At 40.6% G+C, this 26,815-nt stretch overlaps 1 protein-coding gene across 1 annotated transcript; it reads right to left on the reverse strand.

Moving 5' to 3' along the window:
* Positions 1-4,104: 4,104 nt before the first annotated feature.
* LOC140119087 (ras and Rab interactor 3-like) lies at positions 4,105-25,669 on the reverse strand. The gene is made up of 7 exons (XM_072137729.1): positions 25,512-25,669; positions 21,987-22,156; positions 17,125-17,401; positions 16,027-16,812; positions 8,414-8,728; positions 7,920-8,048; positions 4,105-5,356 (listed from the first exon to the last, which is right to left on the reverse strand). Exons 3-7 carry the CDS (start codon positions 17,351-17,353, stop codon positions 5,181-5,183), a joined length of 1,635 nt encoding a protein of 544 aa, XP_071993830.1. The 5' UTR covers positions 17,354-17,401; positions 21,987-22,156; positions 25,512-25,669; the 3' UTR covers positions 4,105-5,180.
* Between the last annotated feature and the right edge of the window lie 1,146 nt (positions 25,670-26,815).

The following is a 26,815-nucleotide window of genomic DNA, read 5'->3' on the forward strand; positions in this document are numbered from 1 at the left end:
ACTTCACATTGATGGGTCATTGCTGTTTTGTGTATTATTTGATAATCTAGGGGGGGTCATTTATCTTATCTCTGTTTGTTTTGTCTAGTATGCTGCTTTGGTAAATTTTGCATGAATGTCTCAAGTGACTTCTTTCTCAGTTATCCTTAAGTAGGAGTTTTTTGTGGCAAAAAATTTAGCACATCTGGAATTGAAGATAAATGTGACTTACTGACAAAAAAACAAATGTCCGGCAGACATTTCAAAATGTCCCAAAAAAGACGCAAAAATTGCAATGCACCAAAATATGTCTCAAAAAAGTAAGAAAAACCGGAAGAAAAATAAAGATTTCTAATCCTCTATTTAGCCTTATTATAGCGTTGGAAGGTTCCTTCATCAAGTTCCCTCCTCTGGCATATCAAGGGTTAACCTGGTACTAAACACGTTGGCCCCTCCCCCATGAGAATCAAGGTTTTAGCAGGTAAAACATGTTATGGACATACATTGACCCGGACATCATGTACAAATTTCAATTGGTAGGATGCCCCATGCCTGATTCAAAAACACCCCTACACTATATAAGCATTGTTTCTCCTACTTTGCCTCTCTGTCTGCTCTTCTTGCTACCACCCGTGAAAACCTCCCTTACTCCATGAAGGGCCCTTCCAAACTGATGCTACATGACTTATCTTCTGAAGATTGCACACCGAGATATTGCGGTACAGGTGCCCGGGGTCTTCACATCTAGTTGGCATACTTAATACTGACAGGTACGTTATCCTTCCTTCTATTATAATGTACGTGTAGAATAGGGAAAGTTTACTTGGTGTCTTTTGGTCAGTGACTGACTCAGCTTTGTTTTGAGCGGCAATTTCTTGCTCAGATATAGATAATTTTTTAACCCCTTAACGACCTGGCCCTTTTTTTGTTTTTTTCATTTTCATTTTTCACTTCACCCCAAATTCAAAAGTCCATAATTTTTTTTATTTTTCCATGTGAAAAGCTCTGTGATGGCTTGTTTTCTGCGTAACAAATTGCACTTCATAGTGAAGGTATTTAATATTCCATGGCGTGTACTGGGAAGCGGGTAAAACCTCCAAATGCAGTGAAAATGGTGAAACAATGCATTTTCTTGTGTGCTTGAATTTTACAGCTTTCACTGAGCGCCCCAAATGACGTGTCTACTTTATTCTTTGGGTGTGTACAATTATGGGGCTACCAAATTTTATAGATTTTATCATGTTTTCATACATTTACAAAAATTAAAACCTTCTGTACAAAAAAAAAAATCTTCATTTTGCCATCTTCTGGCACTAATAACTTTTTCATACCTTGGTGTATGGAGCTGTGTGTGGTTTAATTTTTCCAACTTTTGATGATGTTGTCAATGCTATAATTTTTAGGACCGGGCGACCTTTTGATTACTTTTTATAAAAAAAAAATTATTTTCAAAATGGCAAAAAGTGGCATTTTCGACTTTAATTGTTTTTTTCCATGGTTAAATGCCAGGAATAAACGTTATTATTTTTTGATAGAGACTTGGGGGCGTGGCGATACCTAACATGATTTTCTTTTATGATTTTTACTGTATATTTATATGGGTTCCAGGGAAAGGGGGGGGGTGATTTAAATTTTTTGTTTTTTTATTTAATTTTTTTTACAATTTTTAGACCACCTAGGGTACTTTAACCCTAGGCTTACCATATACCGCCATACTACAGTATGCACAGTACATTATCCTTGGACAATGCACTCCAGCGGCTGACTATGTAAATGTGACCCACTGTGTGTGGTTTGTGGGGGGAGGGGTAGTGACAGGTGCTCTTTAAAGGTCTGCTCTGGGCCTCTACTGTATTGTAGGTAAAATCTAGGGGGGGTGTCCAATATTATTTTTATTTATTGTCTGGTTTGTGCACCGATCTTCTGGTCTGTATTAGTTATTGTAGAAATGAAGTATCTGGTTTCTGGGTTGGCATATGTGTGGTAATATGTGCGCCTCTAGGGTTCTGGTTACTAGTGCAGTGCTGTTAAGTTGATCGGTATGATAATGAAGCCTTTGGACCAATAAATGTTTAGCGCCCCTGCTTTAGATCAACTCAGCCTTAAAGGAAATCTACCATGCGCTACCATCAAAATCCCCTAAGGCTCATTAGCATAATTTTAAAAGATGATTGTAGGAGGAAGGAGGAATGTGATATCGCGATACAAGACAGAGATTGCTAAGTCACTAAGCCTCATACAAATATCAATGGTAGTAGCAGTAAGAGGGAAAGGTTTAAAGAAGTGCAATAAATACTACAAATAGTTAGTCATGCAGCAGACCTTCCGTTTGGAAAAAACAACATGATGATCCAATGGACTTAATAAAAGTTAATAAAAGGGGCATATTTATCAGGATCTCTGCACAACACATGGAATAATCGCAAATGCTAGCTTATTGCTCGCACTTGTGATTACTTGCCCCTATCCGCCACCTTCTCGCCAGCGGGGTGTGAAGGGGGAGCGCAGCCAGCCGGAAGTGGGCCAGTGCGGGGCGTTACTGTCCCTGCACACTCGCTGCCGCCGGCGACTTTTCATATGTGATAAGTCGCTGGCTGGCCCTGCCTGGTGTAGAAAAAACACGCGGCCAGCTGCCCCAATGTATCAAGAGGCTTCCGCCTCTAGATGTATGCTGCTGCGAATATGCAGTGGTGTGCCTATCATATGCTGGCACATGATAAATATGCCCCAAAATAAAAATTAAATACATGGTACCATTAATGAATATTATCATTATTACAAAAAATATATATACAGTACAAAGCTATAAATGCACATCTATCAGAAATGGTGCGATATTTAATGAAACAGTCCATATTTGATTTTGTAGTAGAACACCTGCTAAACGTATCATTTTCTTTTCACTTCCAAAATACATGATTCGTTGTTTTTGACAGACATCAGAAACTGCCTTTGACGTGATAGGCATTACTCCTACACATTGGTATTTTGCGTTCACAGTTGGACTTCGGGGACCATGTGGTTGCTTTGCTATTGCAGAAAGAACCTGCTTCTCCCTTTGATTACACAGTGAGTATTGACCAATCTTAACAGTTTGGCCCTGTGACATAGTACATCTTTACATCACTTAATACCTAGCTTGAAATAGGTACTTAAATGTGTCAGGTACCTGGTACATTCCGATACTTATTTGTAGTGGAATAACAGCAAAAAAAGAGAGAACAAACTACTGTATATACTCGAGTATAAGCCGACTTTTTCTGCACAATTTTTGTGCTAAAAAGCCCCACTCAGCTTATACTTGAGTATCTATAAAAATAGTACTCACCCTCTGGCGCTGAGCCACACCGCCTTCTTCTACCCACAGCACTTCTTTGGGTTCCTGGATGGGCCAGCAGATGCCATTCTATGCGATCTGCTGGCACAGAATCCATGACGCGACAGTTTCGGTGCCTGCTGATGTCATAGTTTCTGTGTCAGCAGATCTCATAGAAGAGCATGTTATGGTGTGCCGGGAACCAGTGGAGGTGCTGCAAGTAGAAGAGGACAGCAGGGGTCAGCACCGGAGGGTAAGTACTAACTCTATTTTTTTATGGGGCACTTTGCTGGGCATTATACTTATGCGGGCCCTTTGCTGGAGTGGCTGCTGTGGACATTTTTTTGATGAGTGGAAACTACTGGATAGTTTATTAGAGAGTAGCGGCTGCATTTCCCACCCTAGGCTAATACTTGAGTCATTAGGTTTTCCAAGGTTTTTATACTCTGGTCGGCTTATACTCAAGTATATGCGGTAATATTAATTTGGTACTACCAGGCAGTGAAAAAACATCCTTCTAAACCTCTGTCATCTAAATAATAAACTATGTTTACATTGCTGGAACATACAAAGCTACAATAGCCTTTTATATATGAGCCTGTTCCCAGCCTGTTTCGATGTTAATGTTATAATCAAATGTTACATCAACAATGCTAAGACGTAAAAGCAGATAAGAAATGGTTAGAAATTAACTTTTATGAGGTGTATATTTGAAAAGGGATTTACCTACATTGGACAAAAATATACATATTCAATCAAGTCCTTATTTTAATGGACTTTGTCACAAATTTTTTGTACTATAGTAAATCTAAGAGAAACATTGTTAGCATTGTAAACATTTGCTTGGATCCAGCTGCAAATCTTAAATGTTGAAAAATTAATTTCTCTTCTAGTTTAGTTACCAAGTTGTCATCTTATTTTTAACTCTACCTTAACTTTACATTATACTGTGCCAGTTTATATGGGCAGCCATAACTATGTGAAATCCATAAAATCGCATAGGCCACCAGCCTTCAGAGGTAGCATACACACAATTCTCTATGCCTCTGAGTCTGTCTCCATTCTTTAATTTCATTGTGTCCTTAAAATGTAGAGAGAGTATATAATATGATTATTTGTATTTGACAAATAATTAGCATAATTTTTACAACTATTTTGGGTGAAATCGCAATTCTGGATTATAATAAAAGATGTTCCTATCAGAAGACATCCTAAACAGCATGTGAGTAGGGCTAGTCTACCATCAGTCAATTTGGTGGTAGATGTCTTTTAACGGGAACCTGTCAAACACACTAACTAAACATATGTTTGAAAACTGTTCTTATACAGCATTACAACTATTCCTATGTCATTCCTCTCCATGCCTGTAAAATTCCACAGTCATAAAGTTGACTCTCCACCTATGCAAATGAGCTGATGTCAGTATACTCATGTTCTTCCTTCTCAGCCACACCCCCAGCTCATTCCCCTTCCCTCATGAATGAGGGAGACGCTGGCTGTGGTTGGCTGAAGAGAATTCCTATGGGAGAGCTTATATGTTTTTGCTACCTACCACAATAAATTTCAAACACCCGGGCAGTGTGGAATAGGCTTATTATATACATTCTTAGAAAGCTATCCACAAAGGGTTAATGTGCAATGTTCACATATTTAAGATTTACATTCATTTCAATAATCATTTGGTGTAGGGCTCAGTGCATTGTTCATTGGTGATGTCTTCGGACCTCTTGTGAGCAGTCCACAGTAGGAAAGTGGGAGTATTAAATAGTAGTAAAAAGTAATTTAATTCATTTTAAGATATTATTACAAGACACCTGTATATTTTATCATACAATTCTATATTACATTACAGACACAGTGACACTAAGTGAGCTGCCTAGTTTTTTCACATTTCAGAGCTTAAGTTTCTAGGTTTTTGTGGATCATGTTTGTGATGAATGGTCCGTCTGCGCTGCCATTGGCGAATAGAATTCTGGGCTTCCACACTAAGTTTTCGTGATATTGTGTTAAAGCTGCTTATATGATAGATGGCTCCAAACAAAGTAGTCAGATAGTAACCACCTGGGAAGAGAAAGAGAAAAGCTGGTGTTAAAGAAAATGTTATCTTTATTCAGAAAACTTGAGACTGGTCTTTGTCATACATGTGGAGAATGGTGGGAGAGGTTTGTAGCCAATGCCCTGGATTTAGGTCTCTTGGTATATTGTGGGAGCGATTTTGTCGGTGAATTTTACTCCATATGTGGCCTGGCATACAATTCTGGTACTTATTTTGCCAGATTAAGCAAATGCACCAAGCTGGGGTGTACCCAGCAGGGTCGGCTCCAGGTCTCAGTAGGCCCCTGGGCAACAGAGCCTCAGAAGGCCCATTGAAGTGAACATACGTGGCAGCATTAAAAATTCAGAACTGAAACAGTCTTCTGTTCCCCCAAATATTCCCTCATTCCGTATCATATCAAACAGCCCCTTCATGATTATTATATATATATATATATATATATATATATATATATATATATATATATATACACTCACCGGCCACTTTATTAGGTACACCTGTCCAACTGCTCGTTAACACTTAATTTCTAATCAGCCAATCACATGGCGGCATGTAGACATGGTCAAGACAATCTCCTGCAGTTCAAACCGAGCATCAGTATGGGGAAGAAAGGTGATTTGAGTGCCTTTGAACGTGGCATGGTTGTTGGTGCCAGAAGGGCTGGTCTGAGTATTTCAGAAACTGCTGATCTACTGGGATTTTCACGCACAACCATCTCTAGGGTTTACAGAGAATGGTCCGAAAAAGAAAAAACATCCAGTGAGCGGCAGTTCTGTGGGCGGAAATGCCTTGTTGATGCCAGAGGTCAGAGGAGAATGGGCAGACTGGTTCGAGCTGATAGAAAGGCAACAGTGACTCAAATCGCCACCCGTTACAATCAAGGTAGGCAGAAGAGCATCTCTGAATGCACAGTATGTCGAACGTTGAGGCAGATGGGCTACAGCAGCAGAAGACCACACCGAGTGCCACTCCTTTCAGCTAAGAACAGGAAACTGAGGCTACAATTTGCACAAGCTCATCGAAATTGGACAGTAGAAGATTGGAAAAACGTTGCCTGGTCTGATGAGTCTCGATTTCTGCTGCGACATTTGGATGGTAGGGTCAGAATTTGGCGTCAACAACATGAAAGCATGGATCCATCCTGCCTTGTATCAATGGTTCAGGCTGGTGGTGGTGGTGTCATGGTGTGGGGAATATTTTCTTGGCACTCTTTGGGCCCCTTGGTACCAATTGAGCATCGTTGCAATGCCACAGCCTACCTGAGTATTGTTGCTGACCATGTCCATCCCTTTATGACCACAATGTACCCAACATCTGATGGCTACTTTCAGCAGGATAATGCGCCATGTCATAAAGCTGGAATCATCTCAGACTGGTTTCTTGAACATGACAAGGAGTTCACTGTACTCAAATGGCCTCCACAGTCACCAGATCTCAATCCAATAGAGCATCTTTGGGATGTGGTGGAACGGGAGATTCGCATCATGGATGTGCAGCCGACAAATCTACGGCAACTGTGTGATGCCACCATGTCAATATGGACCAAAATCTCTGAGGAATGCTTCCAGCACCTTGTTGAATCTATGCCATGAAGAATTGAGGCAGTTCTGAAGGCAAAAGGTGGTCCAACCCGTTACTAGCATGGTGTACCTAATAATGTGGCCGGTGAGTGTATATATATATATATATATATATATATATATATATATATATATATATATATATAAGCCCCCCTCACTCCCTATGGTTTTATTAGAAACAGCCCCCCCTAACCACTATGGATTCATTGTGTACAGCCATATGTGGGCCCTCCACAGCTCTGGCCCCAGTATGCCCAGTGCTAGCGCCGGCCCTGGTACCCAGCCTACTTCTCACCCCTCCATGCTCCTTAGGGGAGTAAAAAGTCACAATTGGCTGTGCACCATGAAAACTGGTACAAGACATGAGAAATCTGCCCTTATGTGCAAAGATATTCTTCTTTGTAATTAATTGTTCCTATGGGTAGGCTGAATACCTCTATACATATGGAGTTCAGTGCTCCATATGTGTGAGTATTTTAAAGAGCACCAATAAGGAGCAATACAAATAGAGTACAAATCTCTTATGCCAGCTCAAGACAACAGCCATCCAGAAAGTGCGTGCACGGTAGGCTCATGACAAAATTTATTTTCTGATTAATAAAATTTATGTGAACTTAGCCATGGATGCCTTAACCTGTGGCTCATGGTGCAACACTTTTTTTTACTTTATACCGGTTCATGGTTGGCTTACTTTTCAGCATTAATTATACTTCAGTAAAATCTGACAAAATTTTACTTTATCTAGAAAGGGGAGTAGTCTATCCTTTTTGCACAAATCAATAATATATTGAAATTCATTTGTGCTAAAAAGGAAGGTGCACATGATGCCTGGATCATGTTGAATTATTATCTTGGCATAGCAAAGCACATATAGAGCCTTGTGGGCACAGAAATCTAGACGTTTACTGCCTTGACAATAATGGCTTCAAGCCATAAATGTCATCTTTATTTATGGTGAACATAGAGCATCACACACTATCCAACATACCTTCGCCCTGAAGCTGAGTGGGATCAAGAAGTTCCATCATGTACTCCACATCTAACTGCACAGACGAGAGGTCACAACCCAACAAAACGTGGATGAGAACTGGTAAGAAGTCATCAGCACCAAAGGCTTCTATAAAAGAATGACACCAACATTACTTTTCTGTCCACATATATATTGGAAGAGTTTTACTCATTGTATTCACCATTTCACCTGTATCTAGGTATTACATTGGCTTTGATTGTAAGCACTATACTTTTTATACCTAACATACCTGTGTACACATAGTTAACATTTATTTTGTATAAGCAGCTATCATGGATTATACTTAAACCTGACTGGTCATAGGTTTACGAGTTAGTCTTATTTTGTGGCTATGTTTACATTTGTATTGTTTTTTTTTACTTATTTAGACAGCAAATTTTTCTTGGAGCAAGAACACAACACTTTTTTTAGGTGGTAGTTCTTACAGTTGTATTTTAGTACAATTAACCCACCTTTTTTTCCACTGGTGGCCTCCATTGCCTCATAAATGAGTTTGCACACTTTCAGCAAAAACCGTATCTTCTTCTCTGGGGAATAGGCCGTGTGCATGAGGGCAAACTTCTGTTGGATCTTTTCCATAGTACTTGGTCCAGGCAATCCTGTACGTAGTCTCTGTTCACCTAGACTACAAGCCTTCATCTTCTTCTGGTTATCTAGCAACTTGCCCAAGGAGCCATCTTTGTTGTGCATCTCCAGCAGTTGGGAGTAGATCACATTTTTAATGGGCTTCAGCAAACACTTGTACAGTGATCTTTCAATGATAAAAGCTAAGAGAAATAAATATGACAGGTAATTTGGTCATTCATCTTAAAAACTAGTACTAAAAATGAGTAACAATTAACATAATGGCAGAAGTTTAGTGGTGACTGCTGTATATGTATCATGTGAAGGGGTTTTCCCACAAACAAAAGTTAGGCCCTATCCACTGGAGCTTACAGATCTTCATCAGCTCCATAGAGATTAATGGAGCAGAATGGTCATGCGCGGCCATCTGCTCCATTAGTCTGACGGAGCGAGGAGGGGTTCGCAACTTAGGCCCTGTCCCATGGAGTGGGTCTAACTTTTGTTCATGGGAAAACCCCTATAATAAACATTGATAGTAGATCCTAAAAGTGAAGGTTAGATGAATGGTAGTTGCAGCTGAATCTGGTGAAAATACAATTTAGGGATATGAAACCCTTTACCATCAAGACCATCTGATCTTGATATATGACATAGAAACCAGATTCAGGAAGGAGGAGGAGAGACAATGACACACATGCAGCCATATTTAGTAAAACAATGTGTGAGAGACAGGAAGAATTACAGTCTGATACTTATCTACTTCCCATTACAGTAATGTGCATTACTTGTGGTAACTGCAGTTACAGAGTAAAGCTAATTTATCTAAAAAGCAGTAATCCAGGTTATAGGTAACATATTGCTAATTGAGATCATATGAGTCTGCCATGGCATGTAGCAAGGGGATGATAGTGTGATTTCTTTCACAGCCACTGCAAACATTAGATCCGCAGGAATGCCAAAAGTCAAATCCTCAATGATATAATGCTGACGGCTTGTCATATGGCCAGAGTTTGTTTCATGGGACACATACAGTGGGGCAGATTTACTTACCCGGTCCATTCGCGATCCAGCGGCGCATTCTCTGCATTGGATTCGGGTCCGGCCGGGATTCACTAAGGTAGTGAATCTGACACTTTTTTTTTTAAATGCGGTGGTTTTTCCGAATCCGTCAGGTTTTCGTTCGGCCACGCCCCCGATTTCCAGCCCGTTCATGCCGGTGCCGATGCGCCACAATCCGATCGCGTGTGCCAAAAACCCGGGGCAATTCAGGAAATATTCGGTTAACACGACGGGAAAACGCGAATCGGGCCCTTAGTAAATGACCCCCAGTATGTTCACCCTGCCATCTCCATAAAGGACCATCGAATGCTCTGCATTCTTCCCCAACTAATACCCTGTTAACCTGAACTTATTTAAGGCACCTTACCCCATTGGAAGATGTCTGAGCTAATTAATTTCTGGACTTTTCACAGGGATGTTTGATTGTGGCACAGGGGGTTAATGAATTGTTGCAGGACTGAAAAGGGTTAAAACGGTCTCCATGTTCATAAGGTATAACAAAAAATTGCACCAAAAACAGAGTGAAGAAACTAGAAGCACAGGAAAAGTGTCAGTCCAAAGCGGCGTCTGAATTGTGAGCCAAAAAACTGAAAAATGTGTGAGTATTTTAAAGAGCACCAATAAGGAGCAATACAAATAGAGTACAAATCTCTTACGCCAGCTCAAGAAACAGCCATCCAGAAAGCGTGTGCACGGTAGGCTCACCGGAGTAGAGTCTGTATGATTACCAATTCAGAAAATCCTTCGGCACTTCACATCTTTGAAAAATATGTCTTTATTGGAGCTTTAAAATCCACATATACATTACAGGAGAATAAGACTGATGCGTTTCGCGCTAACCACTATTAGTCTTAGTGATGACTATGACTAAGAGTGGTTAGCTCGAAAAGCGTCAGTCTTATTCTCTTGTGATGTATGTGTGGATTTTAAAGCTCCAATAAAGACATATTTTTCAAAGATGTGAAGTGCTGGAGGATTTTCTGGATTGGTAATAAGGAGCAATAGGCACAGCAGGGAGGAAAAAACTGACAATAATGAATGCTCCCTCTTAGTGTTCCTGTATTCAGATCAGTTCTGTCTGCTGTAATATCTTCCTGTTAATTTGTTGCCGCACAATTTTATTTTTTGACTGGTTTAAGTCAGACACCACTGAACTGAGCAAATTGTCCAAAAAGAATAAATGGCTGGTTCTCACCCTCTTAGTTGCATATCCCAAAGTAGATGGCCGTGCTGGATGTCCAAAGTGCTTGGTCTGAGTCCAAGGTACATATATCCAGAAGAAAATTCTTAAAAAATCTGCACTGGCAGAGAAGAGTAAAAACTGGCAAATTATATTTAATCCATAGTACGTTAAAAAAGTGACATCACTTTAACAAAAAAAAGAATATAGGGTAAGATTAAGGACTACGATTTGTTTCGGTCGGAAACGCGTTACCACATACGCTTTTCTTTTTTAAAGTGATGTCACTTTTTTAAAGTATTATGGATTAAATAAAGTTTGCCGGTTCTTACTCTTCTCTGCCAGTGCAGAGGTTTTTTTATGAATTTTCTTCTGAATACCACTGAACTGAGACTGCTTAGAGGTGGGGATCTGTTGGTTCTGTACAATCTATGAGACATCCCCAAAATGGGGTAAAAAGGTGAGTATAGCGTTTGCTTTTTATACCCTTGCGGTCCATATTAAAAATAGAGTCAAATGAGTTGAGTGGCACAATGTGTCCATATTAAGCGATTTATTCATTGCTGTAACATCTAACTAAATTATTAACTGACCTCTCTGGGTGAAATTTTTAATCAGTTCTTCACATTCTCTATTACAACCCATTGGGGTTTATTTACTAAGGGTCCGCGGATAGCACTTCCGTCAGATTTTCGAAGTTATCGGGATTTGCGCCGCTGAGACTGGTATTTAACTGGGGATTGTGTTGAACGCAAACGGATTTTGGCGCAGCTGCACTGCTTTCACGTGACGGAAATGGGGGGTGGAGACGATCTGACTGGATCGGACTGAGCGTGGGATTTAACTTTCAAATTGTGTCGCAAGATCAAGCACTTACATGCACCAGGAAGAAGAAGGTGTACTCTGGGGGACCTGAGCGGGAAAGAGACACATGCAGGATATTGGACGCACGATCTTAGTGAATCGCGACACAGTGCATTATCATCTGACACTCCGTACTTCGTGAACTCCTCCGGACGGGTAAGTAAATGTGCCCCATTATATGTACATGAGAACAGCATGCACTTTCTTGCACGTTAGCTGTTCAGGTTCCTATGTACATCTTAAGTTGATGCTCTGAATCAGAACGGAAGTCTCAGTTTGCATTGTTCACAAACTGCCACCACAGCCACATTTTATTTCTGAGAAAGAGCCTCCTGACCTTACACAGTCTTCACTACCTCTAACCAGAGCAGACAACCACTGCACGCATGATTTTTTTTATCTACAGAGAATATGTAGACAATGTGAACTACTCAATATGCTGAGGTGCTAGATGAAAAAAGTATTTACATTCGGCTTACAGTACTAACATACTCTGTAGTACTGTACAGATGCTTTATTCCTGGCTTCACTGGTTCTCGACAAACACATATGCTTTTTATGGATTTTCTGCTATTCTTCTTTGCAGATCCTCTCAAATTCAGTTTCAATAGGGAGAGCCATTTTTAGGTCCCTCCAAGGATGCGCAGTGCAGTTCAGGTGAAGGCTCTGGTTGGACCGATGAAGGCATAGTGCTTAGTCGCATTGTGTTTTTAGAAGTGAACTTTTGGCCCTGTCTAAAGTCTGGAACACTTTAGATCAGACTTTTATTACTAATGGGGGAGATTAATCAAACGAGTCTGAGAGCACAACTGTTCTACTTTCTCTCATCCAACCAATCAGAGGTCAGCTGGTGTTTTATATAATGAAAGCTGTGCTCTGATTGGTTGTGATGGGAAACTAGAACAATTTTGCTCTCAGACATTTTGTAAATAAGGCCAAATATCTTCAGATAATCTTCAGATTTTTCTAAACTCACACACAAATGCTAAAAAACACCCCAGATCATAATGCTGCCACCACCGCCATCCATCTCTATGTATCGGCAGGTACATATGCCTGGTTTTCCTCCAGAAATGAATCTTAGAATTTGAATCTCATCTGTTTGATCAGAACATAAAATCATAATTCATAAAACACACAAACATATTGGTGCTCATTTACTAAGGGTCACGCGTGCACTTTTGTTGGACTCTGCACCGTTTTCGGGGCTAAAACAGCTTGCGCAGGTACTTAATAAGTGTGTGTGCTGGGATTGTAGTGCACACAACCCTTTTTGTGGCGCAGCTACGCTGGTTTCCATGGGACACAAATTAGGGGAGGTGCCGTCGGTCGGTCCGACTGATTCTGACTGAATGCAGGATTTAACTAATACGATAAAAACAATATCTGATTGTCAAATAGATACTATGAACATTGTTATCATTTCCTGTATGTTGCCAGGCAAACAAATGTTGAAAGTATGATGGTGCTCTAGTTCTGGACAAAATGCAACAAACTTGGACTTGTTTTTGTAAGACTTATGTGAGTATTTAACAAATAAATGGAATAAGAAGAAAGAAACTGGTGAGTGCCGTTCAACTTTACTCTTGTTTAATTGAAGTATAACTTTCAAATTTTGTCGCAAGCCCCAGCATTTAGATGCACCACTAAAAAGATGGTGAACTCTGTCAGACCTGAGCGGGGAAGAAGTGACACATGCAGGATATCGGGCGCACGGTCTTTGTGCATTATAGTTGGACAATGCACTTTATTTGAACTCCGGGGAAGTAAATGTACCTCATTCTTTCCAAAATTTTACAGAACAAACACTGTCAGGACTGGACTCCAAGAATTATAGTTAAACGAAATTTATCACCAGGATGAAGGATTGTAAAACAAGTACACTTACATGCTGGTGCGTGACCCCTCTGGCAGGATCTGCTCTTCTTTTAGCGACTTATGCTGTTGTTTTTACAAAAAAAGGCTTTTAAAAATGACCCTGAGGGGCTCCGGGCTACATAGCTTTTTACTTAGCCCTGAGCCCTAAGGCTCATTTGCATAATTTGTAAAGCTTTTTTCATGTAAAAACAAGGATATAAGAAGCTAATAGAAAAGGTAGCAATCCACTTCTGAAATGCCTTGTCCATATTCTAGGGCAAAAGAAAGTAAACATTCATTGGCAGGTCGTCAAGACTTTTTTCAGGCCACTGTGTCATAAAGCCCAGAATGGTGGGATGATGTAGTGATGGTTGGCCTGGAAGTTTATTCTTTTTGTACACAGGATCTTTACAATTCAGGTAGAGTCCTGGTTCTTCAAAACTTTTTCCATTTACGAATTATAGAGTCAACTGTGCTTGGGAGCTTTCAGTACAGCAGGATATGTTTGTACCCTTTTCCAGCATTGTGCCTCCATAAAATAGCTTCTCTATACACTACAGGCAGTGCTTTTTCTAATGATGGCATTTTGCATTTTGACTTGTGAGAACTTAAATTGACAGAGATGCATTTTTCCAATTTCCTTCCAACTAACTGAATTTACCATAAATGAACTCAATAAATGTGTAGAAGCAAGCATCTCATGGTGATTATAAATGAAAGCCTTCCAGAGCTACTAACAACAAGTGCAATGCTATAATTTCACCAATCTTTAGGGCCAATAGCTGACACTGTCTGTAGCTTTGATAAAAACTGCCGATAGACTGCCTATAACTGACAGAGATATGTGTCTTACCATTGTAGGAAGGTACAAGGTGTTGTAGGTACAGTAGGTACATGTCACCAAGGTGCCTGGCCTCAGTTTTATTTTAGTATAGCTGGAATGATTCTAATTAGGGACAGGTTTTTCTGTAGCTGGGTGGAAAGGCTGCTCCCAATTTTCAGGTCAGGGTTTACAAGCCCTATGTAAATCTAGAAGTGTCAGGTGTTAGGGGGGGATTCCCTAACTGAGCTGGGTCTTGCTGTATTGGAAAGCCTAAAGAGAAGGTGCACCTAACCCAGTGGGGATCCAAGTAATTACTGTGTTGTATATCAGGAGTTGATCCCTGAAAAGACTATGGGGGTCACTTGTATACATGGGGATACCAAGGTGTACTCAGTGGCCCATGTCACTTTAAAGTCAGATGGGGGTATAATATTATACTATAGCTGATGCATGACATAATTGTTGATCGGGACTGTCCTTTATTCTGGGGTCTTTGGGATAGGGGGGGACACTACGGAAGTTCCCGAATTTCCTTTCTCTGTCACGTTAGAGGACAGGGAGGAGGAGTCAGCTATTGGGGATACTGTCTCTAACCTGGAGGTGGCTAGGGAAAACTTTGGGACAGCCCAACTTCAAGATGAAGTCCTAAAAGGTGCCTTTACTAATGTGGTGGTAATTAATGGGGTTCCACAAGAGGTAAGGGCAGACAAAAGATTTCCTCACTTTGCCATGAATGATAATTTGTTGTAACGAGTGATCAAAGTCTATGAGGACATAAGTCTTAGGAGGTGACCTGCAGGCAGATAAGAAAATAGAGAGGATTCTACTGGGCAGAAAGGTACCGGAAGAGATAATTGTCAGTCGTGTCCTACTTGGCAAGTAACTTCCCCAGTTGCAAACTTCTGCAGCCCCCTAATACCATTGCTAATTATCAAAGTACTCTTTGGGACGGTATCCATGGATTTGGGAGGGTTTCTGGTAAAGTCAGCTAGAAGTCACCATTATACACTAGTGCTAATGGATTATGCCAAGGGACCAAGGGACTCTGTTCATGTCCAGGGTGATACAAAATCTCTGTAAGGTACCGAAGGTTACTCAACTACACACCTCAGTTTACCACCCATAGACAAATGGGCCGGTGGAACGGTTTAACAAGACATTGAAGGCTATGTTAAAGAAAGTAGTTGAGAAGGCTACGACTAAGGACCGTGAGCGGTCTGAAACCCGTCAGAAACACTATGTTATACGACGTCACTACATGTTTTTAAACTAATTTTCTTAACAAAGTGGATTTTTATCTGATTGACGTACCATTTCTGCCTGGATGCTGGACTGTCACCTTTTGGTTTTGTGGTTTCCAAAACAAGAGTATGTATTTTCTGAGGACATGTCATTCATTACTACCCTGTATTTCAATCCCTGACCTACTAAGTTTTTGGAATGATATTCCTTTTTTATGTCTAAACTCATAGATGGATTAATTCCAACAATATCCATTCCAACACAGAGTGGCTTATTTACTAAGGGTCCTTGCACGCACTCTTTTTGGACTTTCCAGCATTTTCGGGATTTCATGACAGGTATTTTATAGATGTCAGTGCTGGAATTGTGCCGCAGGTGATCGTTGACATATTGCCTGTGGTATACAAGACTCATATATCATGTATTAGAACATGTATCAGAAATTTAAGGTAATATTAACACAACCAATTTCTTACCAATTTTTGAATCATCCATTTCTTGATGGTCCACAAATTCCCAAATTTCATTGCTCACAAGCAGATAACTTTTAATGTTGGTGATCTGCTGACGTAGGGTTTGTAGCATTTCTGTGGTCGAAATGTACTGTACAGAGCCCTTTTTCATGTGACTTATGAAGGTTTGAAGAGTACTTCCAAGATATGTGGATGAGTCTTCTGCAAGCAGCTGGATTCTGTTCCCAAGATGTTTCTCAGTGGAGACAAGTCCAGTTAGTGCAGTACTAACTGCTAAAAGGCTGTGTCTGACCATGTCGCCAATTGCATGTGAATGTTTCCTTTTCTGCCTCAAGTTGCTGTGCTCCCCCTCTTCTTCAACACTACTAATAGAAACAGAGTCAAGTTCTGGCAATGGTGGCAGTAAAAAGCTGTCGGATGAGTTAAGTGAAGAGTCAGAGCTAGACTTCGACAAACTGCTGGCCGAAAGACGTTCTGCTTCTTCAATCCATGAAACTCTGTGAGGAATAAGGGAATATCTCTTTTCATGGACCTTCCTTGATGTGGCCTCCTCTGGACTTTGTAAAATTTTTAATGGGTCCACTTTGTTTGGTCCACTTTGTGTTCTTACGGCAGATTTCCTGAGAAGTGCGGATTTCCGGAAATGTGATGTTAAATGCTCTTGGACTTCACATGTTTCTGTTTCAGGAGTCTTCTGATTAGTGCATATATCAATGATGTCTTCCCTAGTGGGTGGTTGGCAAAGGTTTGATTGTTCTTCTGTATCATGGTGGTGAGGGACATTTATATCTACAGAAATAATATTAGGATAATGATTACAACTCAAACCCACTTAAAAGAAACTTTACTAAATGTTTACTCCTGAATGCCATTATATATAGATGTGATCCTACAATCCTCCAGCCTGCAGAGCTGAAACAACCAACAATCCTTGTTTGTTCAGTGGTGTTTCTGGGAGGTGTAGTCTGTCCAGTAATATGTTATAATATACAAGCTCTATTTTAGGGAGGTGAATAACTTGGACCATTATTTGACATTCAGGCATGTTAAGAAAAGGGAAATGCCATGAATTATCTTTCATGGTCTAAGGGTTCCACCTACCTTCTATAGCTGGTTCACAGTTTGTTTTTTCAATCTTCCTTTGAAAGCACCATGGCACACTCTTTCTTTTATCTGTGATGGACATATCTGACAAATGCGTGAGCCATCTGTCGCCATGTTCATGCAAAAATAGTGGATTGATGATAAAGAGGGCGCCATTTTCTGATGTGACCCGTATGGAACAGTATTGCTGTTCCTGCTTGTTGCTTTGTGTCAAATCCAGTTTCATGCTCTATATATCAAATCCTCCAGGTAATTCATAAACGTTCTCCAGATTCTTAAGTGCACAAAAGAGACACAGAGAATAAAATTAGAGAATTTCATTTTTTTACTAACCTCATGTACAGATAAAATGAAAATTTTACAGATACTTTACGAATACATTCACCTGAAGAGGTGTAAGTCATACTATATTATTAACTAGAGCGCATAGCAATAGAATGCATGCATATGGTGGATGGAAGGATAGATCATCGATTTATTTTACAATTTTTCACAATACAGAACTTTATGACTTATAAAAAGATATCATATTTAATTTTTATTTAAAGTCTATTTTGGGTAATATTTATACCTTCTAAATTTAAGGAAGTATCAAATTATACTTTTAATTAGAAAACTGATATTATGCACTGTCATTATATCTATTATGTACTTGGAGAAGAAAATACTGGGACAGATATTCTTATAATGTCTACCAGTGAATCAGTGTATCTGGTGCAAAAAGCTCTTGTTTAGTGATGATGAAAACCAAACAGTAAGGTCCAAACTTTCATTAGAAGTTCAGGACGGTTTCAGCTCAAACACCCCTGTTGTTAACCCTGTGATTGGTACAGCAAACCAGTAATAGACTTTAACTCTGCATTTATATGGCTAAACTGCACAGGCCGGCAGCGCCACTCCCCAATGATGTGTTTGTACCGAAGTGCATGCGGCCATATTGATTTAAATGCCAGCAGCATTTAAATCATGAACACCAATGATTGGTGCCGGCACCGATCACAGGTGTCATTGGTGGGGGGTCCGAGCAGGGTTTTAAAACTTTCCCCATTACTCGTCCATACCCGAATTTTAACGGGTCCACTCATCACTACTGATTTTTAATGGTAGATTAAAAAGATTTGCATTATTCAGATAAGAGGCAAGAGCTTTATCAAAGCTTTTCAATGAAGTACAGTTTATAACAGGTAAAAGGGTAAGATTAGACACAGAGGGGCACATTTACTAAGGTCTGTTTTCTAGCGGACTTTGCAAGATCTTTTAGGTGCAAATTGCATGCATATGTATTTAAGAAGTGCCCGCCCACATTTGTGTCGCACATAGCCCTTTTGTGGCGCAGCTGCACTATTCTTCATGTAACGCAAATTTCGTCATTGAAATGGGCTTTCCGGTACTCAGTGTGACCATGCGGCACATTTAATGTGCAAAGTCCAACAGAAGTGTGCTGCACTCCCCATGTTAAAGTTGCACCAAAAAATGTGGTGCACTGTTCCAGTGCAGTGCAGATTAATGAATCTCGCGCCCACTGCACACTACACAGGCAGACTGCACATAGTGCAGTTTGCAATGTTTTTAGCAGGTGTGCTCCAGACTGCTTACTTTTGAGGTTAATAAACTTAAATTCGAAAAAAGAAGGCAACATTGTAACCGCTAATATGTTGTTGTTCTGGACAATATTTATTGCTTCCCCTTTCAGGAGGTTTCAGGAAGTAGTAAATGATATATTGAGTGACTAATCCCATAATATACTTTATATTCATGATGTGAGAAAAAGAAAAAACACTCCAGAATTCTTGCTTCAAAATTGTCAGGCTCCAGGGGTAGTGGACCCACTGGAGCACCGCGAACGATGACGTAAACCGACACCTGGGACCAGAATTTGAGTGGTGCCCGGTTTTCACCAGTGCCCGCTGCAAAGCAGGTTGGACTTGCTGCGAAGTGGTACCACCAGGCCGTTCCTCCGGTGCGACTTTGTCTGCAGTGGCAGCCAAGACGAGGTACACAGACATTAGGCAGAATTGTTGTCGGGGACGAAGCAACTGGTCAGGGCAGGCGGAACAGGATCAGCGTCAAATACGGAACCGGGGTAACAACAGGAAATCACACTAAGAACGCAGGGCATCAGGGAACAAGCTAGACACGAAGATCCGGCAGGTTGTGCATGGAGAGGCTGGTTTATAAGGGATTCTGGGAAATGGCCGGCGCCCATCCCAGATGGCGCGCTGGCCGTTTAAATCTTCTGAAACCGGCGTGCGTGCACCCTAGGAGATTGGGACGCGCGGCTGACGGACTGGAGACAGGAGCAGGGATGGGTACGTTACAGCTGCTGGGCGCTGGGGCACAGAGAGGGGCACGGGTGAGCCCGTGACCAGAGATATGGGTCGCGGGGGCACCCGTGACCTCTGTGACAAAAGTGTTCCAAAATAAGGCTAAATGTGACGTTTTGGGGATCACTAAAGTACAAAGTTGCAAATTTTTACTTGTTTAAGCCCCTAGATGGGACAGCTGACGTGGCTAGCCTATTAAACCTTATTGATCATGTAAAACTTTTTAAAAGGTCGCTAAATTGTTGCACTTTAACTCCTGTAAAGTGGAGGCAGGAAAAGTGTAGTAACATCTCCAGACAGACTTAAAATGATTCAAAGTTTTCCAGGATGCAAAGTTTTCCAGAATGGGATAAGAAAAACCACGCCTCTTTTAGCTACCTTATAAGGCAGCTCCCTTGATATCAAGCATGACTTACAAGACCTACTTATGACATGATGTGGTTTTAATCCTGCATTATGTCATAAGACCTCTTGTAGGTCATGCTTGATATCAAGGTAGCTAAAAGAGACATAGGGGCACATTTACTAAGGGTCCGCAGCTGCGAATCCGTCGGGTTTTTCCCGAATATTTCCTCTTTGCGCTGTATTTCACGGAATTTTGGCGCACGCGATCGATTTTTGGCGCAATCGCGCCGACTTTCGCGCGACAGAAATCGGGGGCGTGGCCACCGGACAACCCGAAGGATTCGGAAAAACCGCAGAATTTAAAAAGCCATTTGTGTCGCAAGATCAAGCACTCACATACACCAGAAAAAAGCAGGTGAACTCCAGCGGACCTCGGCGCAGCAGCGACACCTGGTGAATATCGGAGCACGGACCTTAGTGAATCCCAGCAGAACCCGAATCAGCGTCGGAGAACCCGCCGCTGGATCGCGACTGGACCGGGTAAGTAAATGTGCCCCATAGTTTTCTTAATCTCGTTCTGGAAAACTTTGCATATTTTCCCAGAATCACCCTAGTGGACATGAACGCCTTTAAGACTCTACACGCCTACACGGTGGCCTTAATTGTCAGTCTCCATATGGAGAACTCTTACTTCCCGACCACAGTGTAAGTTAGCAGTCCTGGAGATCTGTGTACCCTTACCTTTATGTGAACTGTGAAGAATGCATTTATATCCCAGAATTATAAGTGGGATATACTTTGCATTTTTTGTTCCTTTAAGAAACTGTAGCTAAACTGTTGTAACTGAGTTCACTGTCACAAGAAATATTTCAAAACTGGGTGTTTACTTCTTCAGAAATCAGATTGTGATGTCACTTCTATACAATGTTATTTCACGCTAATTATATAGGAAGTGTTTCCTCTTGACTCATTTGGGTTTTAAGAGTCTGAAATTGGTAATATATTCCTTGATATTTTATAGTCAATACGGGTTAAAAGTTATATTGCATATATCATGATGAACCAGCGATGGAAAGATAGATGAAAGGAGACATTGAAGAATAAAGGTTGAGGAACAAACCTTTATAGTCACATTCATTCATTTACGATAACCTTATAGATCTGCCAACAATCACAAAACCAAATGAGCAAACATTTATTTCTTGGGTTATTGCATTTTTATGAATCATAAAAAGTGCTTGATTATCAACAGGACATCACCCTATGAACACAGGGCAATGAGCTGCTAAAAATGTAACTTGTATGGGGACAAGTTGTGTGATCTACTATGTTTGTTAGGTAGGTCCCTATTTTTCTCTAAGTAATCTTTTACTATTAAAGATAACATACATTTAAAAAAAATACCTAAAGAAAGCAACAAAGCAAGCATATACATAAAGAGGGGAATTCTTTATTTACCAGTTACTATTGAAAATGTATCCAAAAAGTTACATGTTTGGGCACATGGCTCTTTCTGCTTCTTTGACGTTTCTCATTGGAGGGGATGTAACCTACCTTGTCCTGTTAAATTTATTACACAGAATTAACAGTCTGTCATATAGAGAGAAAAGAATGCTTCTAACTCAGTATGAGCATAGGTCTCTATATAAATTAGGCATTTGATCACCCCAGCACTGGGCAGACCGAGGGAGGTTACTAAAATGCTAATATACAACTGTATGGGGGTTATTTATCATGAGGCAGGCTCCTTGGCACAGTTCTATGTCTGTTTTTGGAGCTTTGCTGCCCATAAGATTAAATAAAGTGGCTTTTCAAAAATTCCCAAAATTCTAAAAATGCATAAAAAGTCCCAGCACATAGAGATGGTCAGTTTTCTCCACTGACTTTCTCTGCTTCAGTAGCTCCGCATATTAGGGATCTTCCTTACTCTACTTTTTAGTTTACTGCAGCCAAGCCTTTTGTTCTAAGTGAGGAACAACAAGTGTCTTATACACATGATACATCTAGGATAAGGCATAAAAAAATGATTTTCTGGAGCACACTGATACATTATTCTGATACATTTAGCTTAGTCTCTTAAAGATCATTCATACAAAGGTCTACATGATATTATACTACTATACTCAACATCACACAATTATACATCAGATATTCCATGGATAAGTATTTAAGGTATGCCTCTTTACTTACCCAAGTGCCTGGTATGCGGTAAAATGAGGGATGCTGCATTGAAACTGAACAATGCTTGACTTCCTAAAATCATTTAACAGGAAGGGGTCAGTTCAGTCGGTCCACTCTCCCTCCTCCCTGTATTTCCTTTACAATACATTGCACTTCTCTATGTGGTTTTTCACTCTTGTCTGTTGATACAATAAATGTACAAAGTATAACTAGTAACCGAAAGTTAATAACTTGCTGACATACCTGACCGTCCAAACATTAACCAGGTAATTGATTTTTAGCCACCCACTTTATGAATTGGATGATGCTTTGTACAGGTACAATGTGTAACATTATATGTTTAGTGGTATTGACCCTATTAATGTATACACCGAAAAACAGCATCCATTGTTAGGGCTGCATCAAGGTTGGTGGAGGCCCTGGGGCAAAAAATGTTAGCACTGCACATGCAGAGTGAGGTTAAATTACTCTGTTTCTCTGCCGTACAAGCAGGGGTGGATTAAGGGTGGTGGGGGCCCCTGGGCGCAAACTGGTGGGGGCCCTTCCAATAATGTTTTTGGAGGTATATAGCCTTCCAGCCCCTTGTAGTATATAGCCTGCCAGCCCCCTGTAGTATGTAGCCTGCCAGACCCCTGTAGTATATAGCCTGCCAGACCCCTGTAGTATACAGCCACCAGCCCCCTGTAGACTTTAGCCGCCAGTCCCCTGCAGAAAATGGCGATCTCGACGATCTCCCCCAGCGAAGGCAGCTGTGTCTCAATGCCACAGCTGTCATCCTAGACCCCTATGTGTATTGCGAGCGGCCACGGGCCGCTGCGCATTGCACACAGAGCTAAGTTGCTGACCGTTGGAAACTGGTGGGGGCCTTTAATCCGGCCCTGCGTACAAGTATAAAGGGTTTATCACTTTACCTTCCACTATGACAATCTTATCTAAAGTATTGGCAGCATCTTATAGATTAGGAGAAGCTGAGCCCATCAGTGCTGTACCCCTTCTTGTTTACAGAGGCAGGCACATGCATCCATGCGCTGCCGCGCGCCAGATGCGACATTAGATTCAATACTGTATCAGGTGAGCAGAAGTAGTAGGACGGGAGTGGCTGTCTCTGTAAACAAACAGAGGAACGGCATTGATGGGCTGCAGCTTGGGACAACGGGAATGCTGGAGAAGGCTAGGATAAGGTTTTTATTTTGTTTTTACAACCCCTCCCATCTAGGCCGGATAAAACGTTTTCTTAAATCCCGGGCAACCCCTTTAAAGGAGTATACCGATTTCAACTGTTAACAGCTAGGAAGGTCTGATTCCAGTTTGTGGGTTTTCCCGACTAAACTGGTGATGTATTCATAAATAAGTCCGCAGTATCAGATTGTTAGATCTAAAACAACTAGGGCCCCTACAGCAAACTGTACCCCATACACATATCTAATCACATTTAAAAAAATTCACAGCAGCCTGTATGGACTTCTACTTCTCTCCATCCAGGCTGCTTTGATTTCCTATCATATGATTTGCTCTGATTTCATGAGATATATGCTTGTTGTACCATTTTCTAATGTTAGAAGGCTAAATGACCTGCGAGGATGTCACCCTAGTCACATGACATTATTGCTGCATGCAGAGATAGCAAAGGGAGGAGCTGCTGGATTCAGCCTGAGGGGGCCACACCCACCTTGACACTCTATAATTTTACCTTGTGTCCAAGCATGTCTATAAAGTTGAATATATGGGGATCTGAGGGGAACAATTTTTAGCTAAAATAAGGGTGTCAGTTAGTTACTAGGACTCTATGGGAACCTTCCACTAGCTGTATTTGTGAATAATGTGTTGACAGGTTCCTAGTATATTTTATTCAGAGGCTCTCGGCTGTGATAACTTATCCATACTGCCCACCATGTTGATCTGCAAAACAGTAATGGGTAGTTCTCCTCCCCAAATATCAGCAATGTACCAATAAGGCTCATTTCCTGAGCCCTTTTCATACACCTTTAACCACACTATATAATAATTGTCAGCCTTCCCTTATGAGCATGCATACATACATACATACAATATAATAATTGTCAGCCTTCCCTTATAAGCATGCATACATACATAGGTATCAATCACTTAGTAGTAGTCCCCACCAGACATTTCTGGACATTTCTTAAATGTAGAAGTTAAAAGTTATGCCAGCCCATTTCTGTAGACTATATATCAATCTACAACATAGTTCCTTCTCTATAACATGATGATTGCAGATAAGACCACAGGTTAAACAGAACATTGCACACCTTCTGCCCACCTAATCATTTTACAATGTACAAAGTGAAATTCAGGATACACAAAGGAATAAAGACACAGTTTTTATTTCCTGATGGACTACGGCACTAGACACATTCAATAACACTTGCATATTTATTTATGACGCAAGTAATAGATCTATTTTCAGCTACCATTACCTAGAAATAAACTCACAGTACTTGCCAGGATAATACATATAAGGTACAGGGGCAATTATTTACTGAGCCATACACAGAGGTGTGAGAAAAGATTTGTGGGGCTGCAAAGTTACACCAAGAGCAACTCATTAAACAAAGAATTAGTTCACAAACACCAACCATTTTTTATTTTTCAATTAATAATAATTGTTTTACTCTATCGGAGAGATGTACATTTGGTGCTTCAGTAATAACAAATTTTCCCAACGAAAGGCAACATACCAAAATCACTGCTTCCAGTTGGTGTTCTAGATGGTCATCCTGGGGCAAATTTATTCCGTGGGTATGTTTTTTATGGAATGTGTTGGGTCCTCTTTTGGTGTATTACGGATGCCAATAATTTTGAGACACATACATGGCAAAGAACTAATGTAACATAATTATCCATCCCCCATTTGCTTTGGGTATTTCAGCTTTCCTTTAATAGTCACTAAGGTGGATGTTTACTACTTCAAATGGCTGGGTTGTAATCTACAACAGTGCCACGTGGTTGGTGTACAGTAGGTACATCACATTCTCCCCATCACTCATTGCTAATCATTTCAGGGAAAAAAAATTCAACTCGCCATGCTCCAGTCCAGAATGTCCTCTGCTCTGTGGCGTGTGCTGTAGTGGGCACAAGAATATAAGTATGATGGACAAAAGGCAATTTCAGAACTAATCAGATGTTAATTTATTTATCAGTGTTTATTACATATTTTAACCCGGCTCTTGTATGCCTGATATTACCATATGCCCTGCAAGGTATGATTTATAAACCTATACACATACAAATATAAGGCAACAGGCTGGGAGATTTCAGCAGTGCATCTATTATTTAGAGACACACCCTTTTCCAAGTAAAATGAACCCCTCCAAATGGCCTCCAGTTTCTATAGAAAACTTAGTGACCATCTTCTCTAAGAAGACTTCCCCTAAAATACAACTTTTCAATGCAATTTTGTTCAACTCCAGGTTTCGGTGTACTTTAGTATTCTTTATTCACTTATCTTAAACTCCCTGCTCATATATAAATCTGTCTTCCTGTAATGGTGCAAAAAATACAAAAAATGCTTACCTTGTGGGACCAGAAGTGTCGTATGAATGGGAGGTGTGGGGTACTGTCGCAGTAAAAAACAAAAGCTTTACTGGAATCTACATACTGCAGGTCCTCCTCTTCACTTCCTATGCTGCTGATATGCAGACTGTATAGTAACCACATAAAGACGCCCTGAATAGAAAGGTGTTTCATAATTCAGAATATCTTTCCACTATCCTTAGGGGACACTTACTATAGACTTGTCACAACACGAAATCAGCTTTAGTGAATACTTTACAGGAAAGAAAAATTTGGGAGCCCCTTTACTTATAGGTCTTAATATGCTATTCCTCTGTTATTCCTCCAGGATATTTAAATGAACATATTGAGAATGTGGTTATTACAATGGAGGGCATATTGGCAGTGAGTCTTCTTCTTTTGGAGCTCATAGTCTTTCTCTGACTCTCTCCTGGTTTGGTGGATTCACTCAGGTCATGTACTGCATGGTCACCAATTCTTTTCAATGGGTTGGTGTTTTTTGTAATGTGTATAAGTGTGGGGGGCAGGATATTAGGTAATTTAGCAATTTACATCTATTAATAGTTCTGCACCGCTTTCTTGGCAGCCTTCTGTCTTTTACCTCTTTTCTGTCTTTTATCTGTCTTTTAAATGAGGACCCAAACATGGGGCCCACTTGGGCCCCGCTCTGAACCACTGAGGATGGGACACCATCAATATGAAAAATCTATGAGTAGCACAGACAACATATGACGTAACTATACATCACATTATTGTTAAATGCGTATGGAGAGGGCTAACGAGTGGGTGCCGCCATATTGGTGCCAATCATCACCCCCATGATATCATCAAGGGTACCCTCATGACAGCAGGAAAGTCAGGATCACTTAAAAATGGCGGAGGGGATTATTTTTCCCTTTCATATGACTCTATGACCTGTCATTGGAGAAATACTGTCACAGGAAACATGCATCCCTCTCCTGCAAAATATGTAATGCTATTGTAAAGGAAAATCAGAATCATACCGCTAGCCCCAAACACTGCACCTAAATGTAGAAGAGCTCGTTTTTTAGACTGTTTTTGACATTTTGTGCAAAAATCTGGAGCAGTTAGTTAATTTGGCGCATATTTGCAACATTTTCAGGAGCACGTCAAAGTTCGCCACTTAGTGGTTTTGAGTCCCTGCGCCTTATCTGACATAGTGAGTGGCTGTTATACAGATGTTTGCACAGCATCTATCACAATTTTGTGCCTGAAAAGTCACAAAAATACACCTTCTCTGAGCAGGTGCACTTCAAAAAAACCTTCACTTTTCATTACTAAAA

This window comes from Engystomops pustulosus, chromosome 2, assembly GCF_040894005.1.
Source record: "Engystomops pustulosus chromosome 2, aEngPut4.maternal, whole genome shotgun sequence".
Lineage (NCBI taxonomy): Eukaryota > Metazoa > Chordata > Amphibia > Anura > Leptodactylidae > Engystomops > Engystomops pustulosus.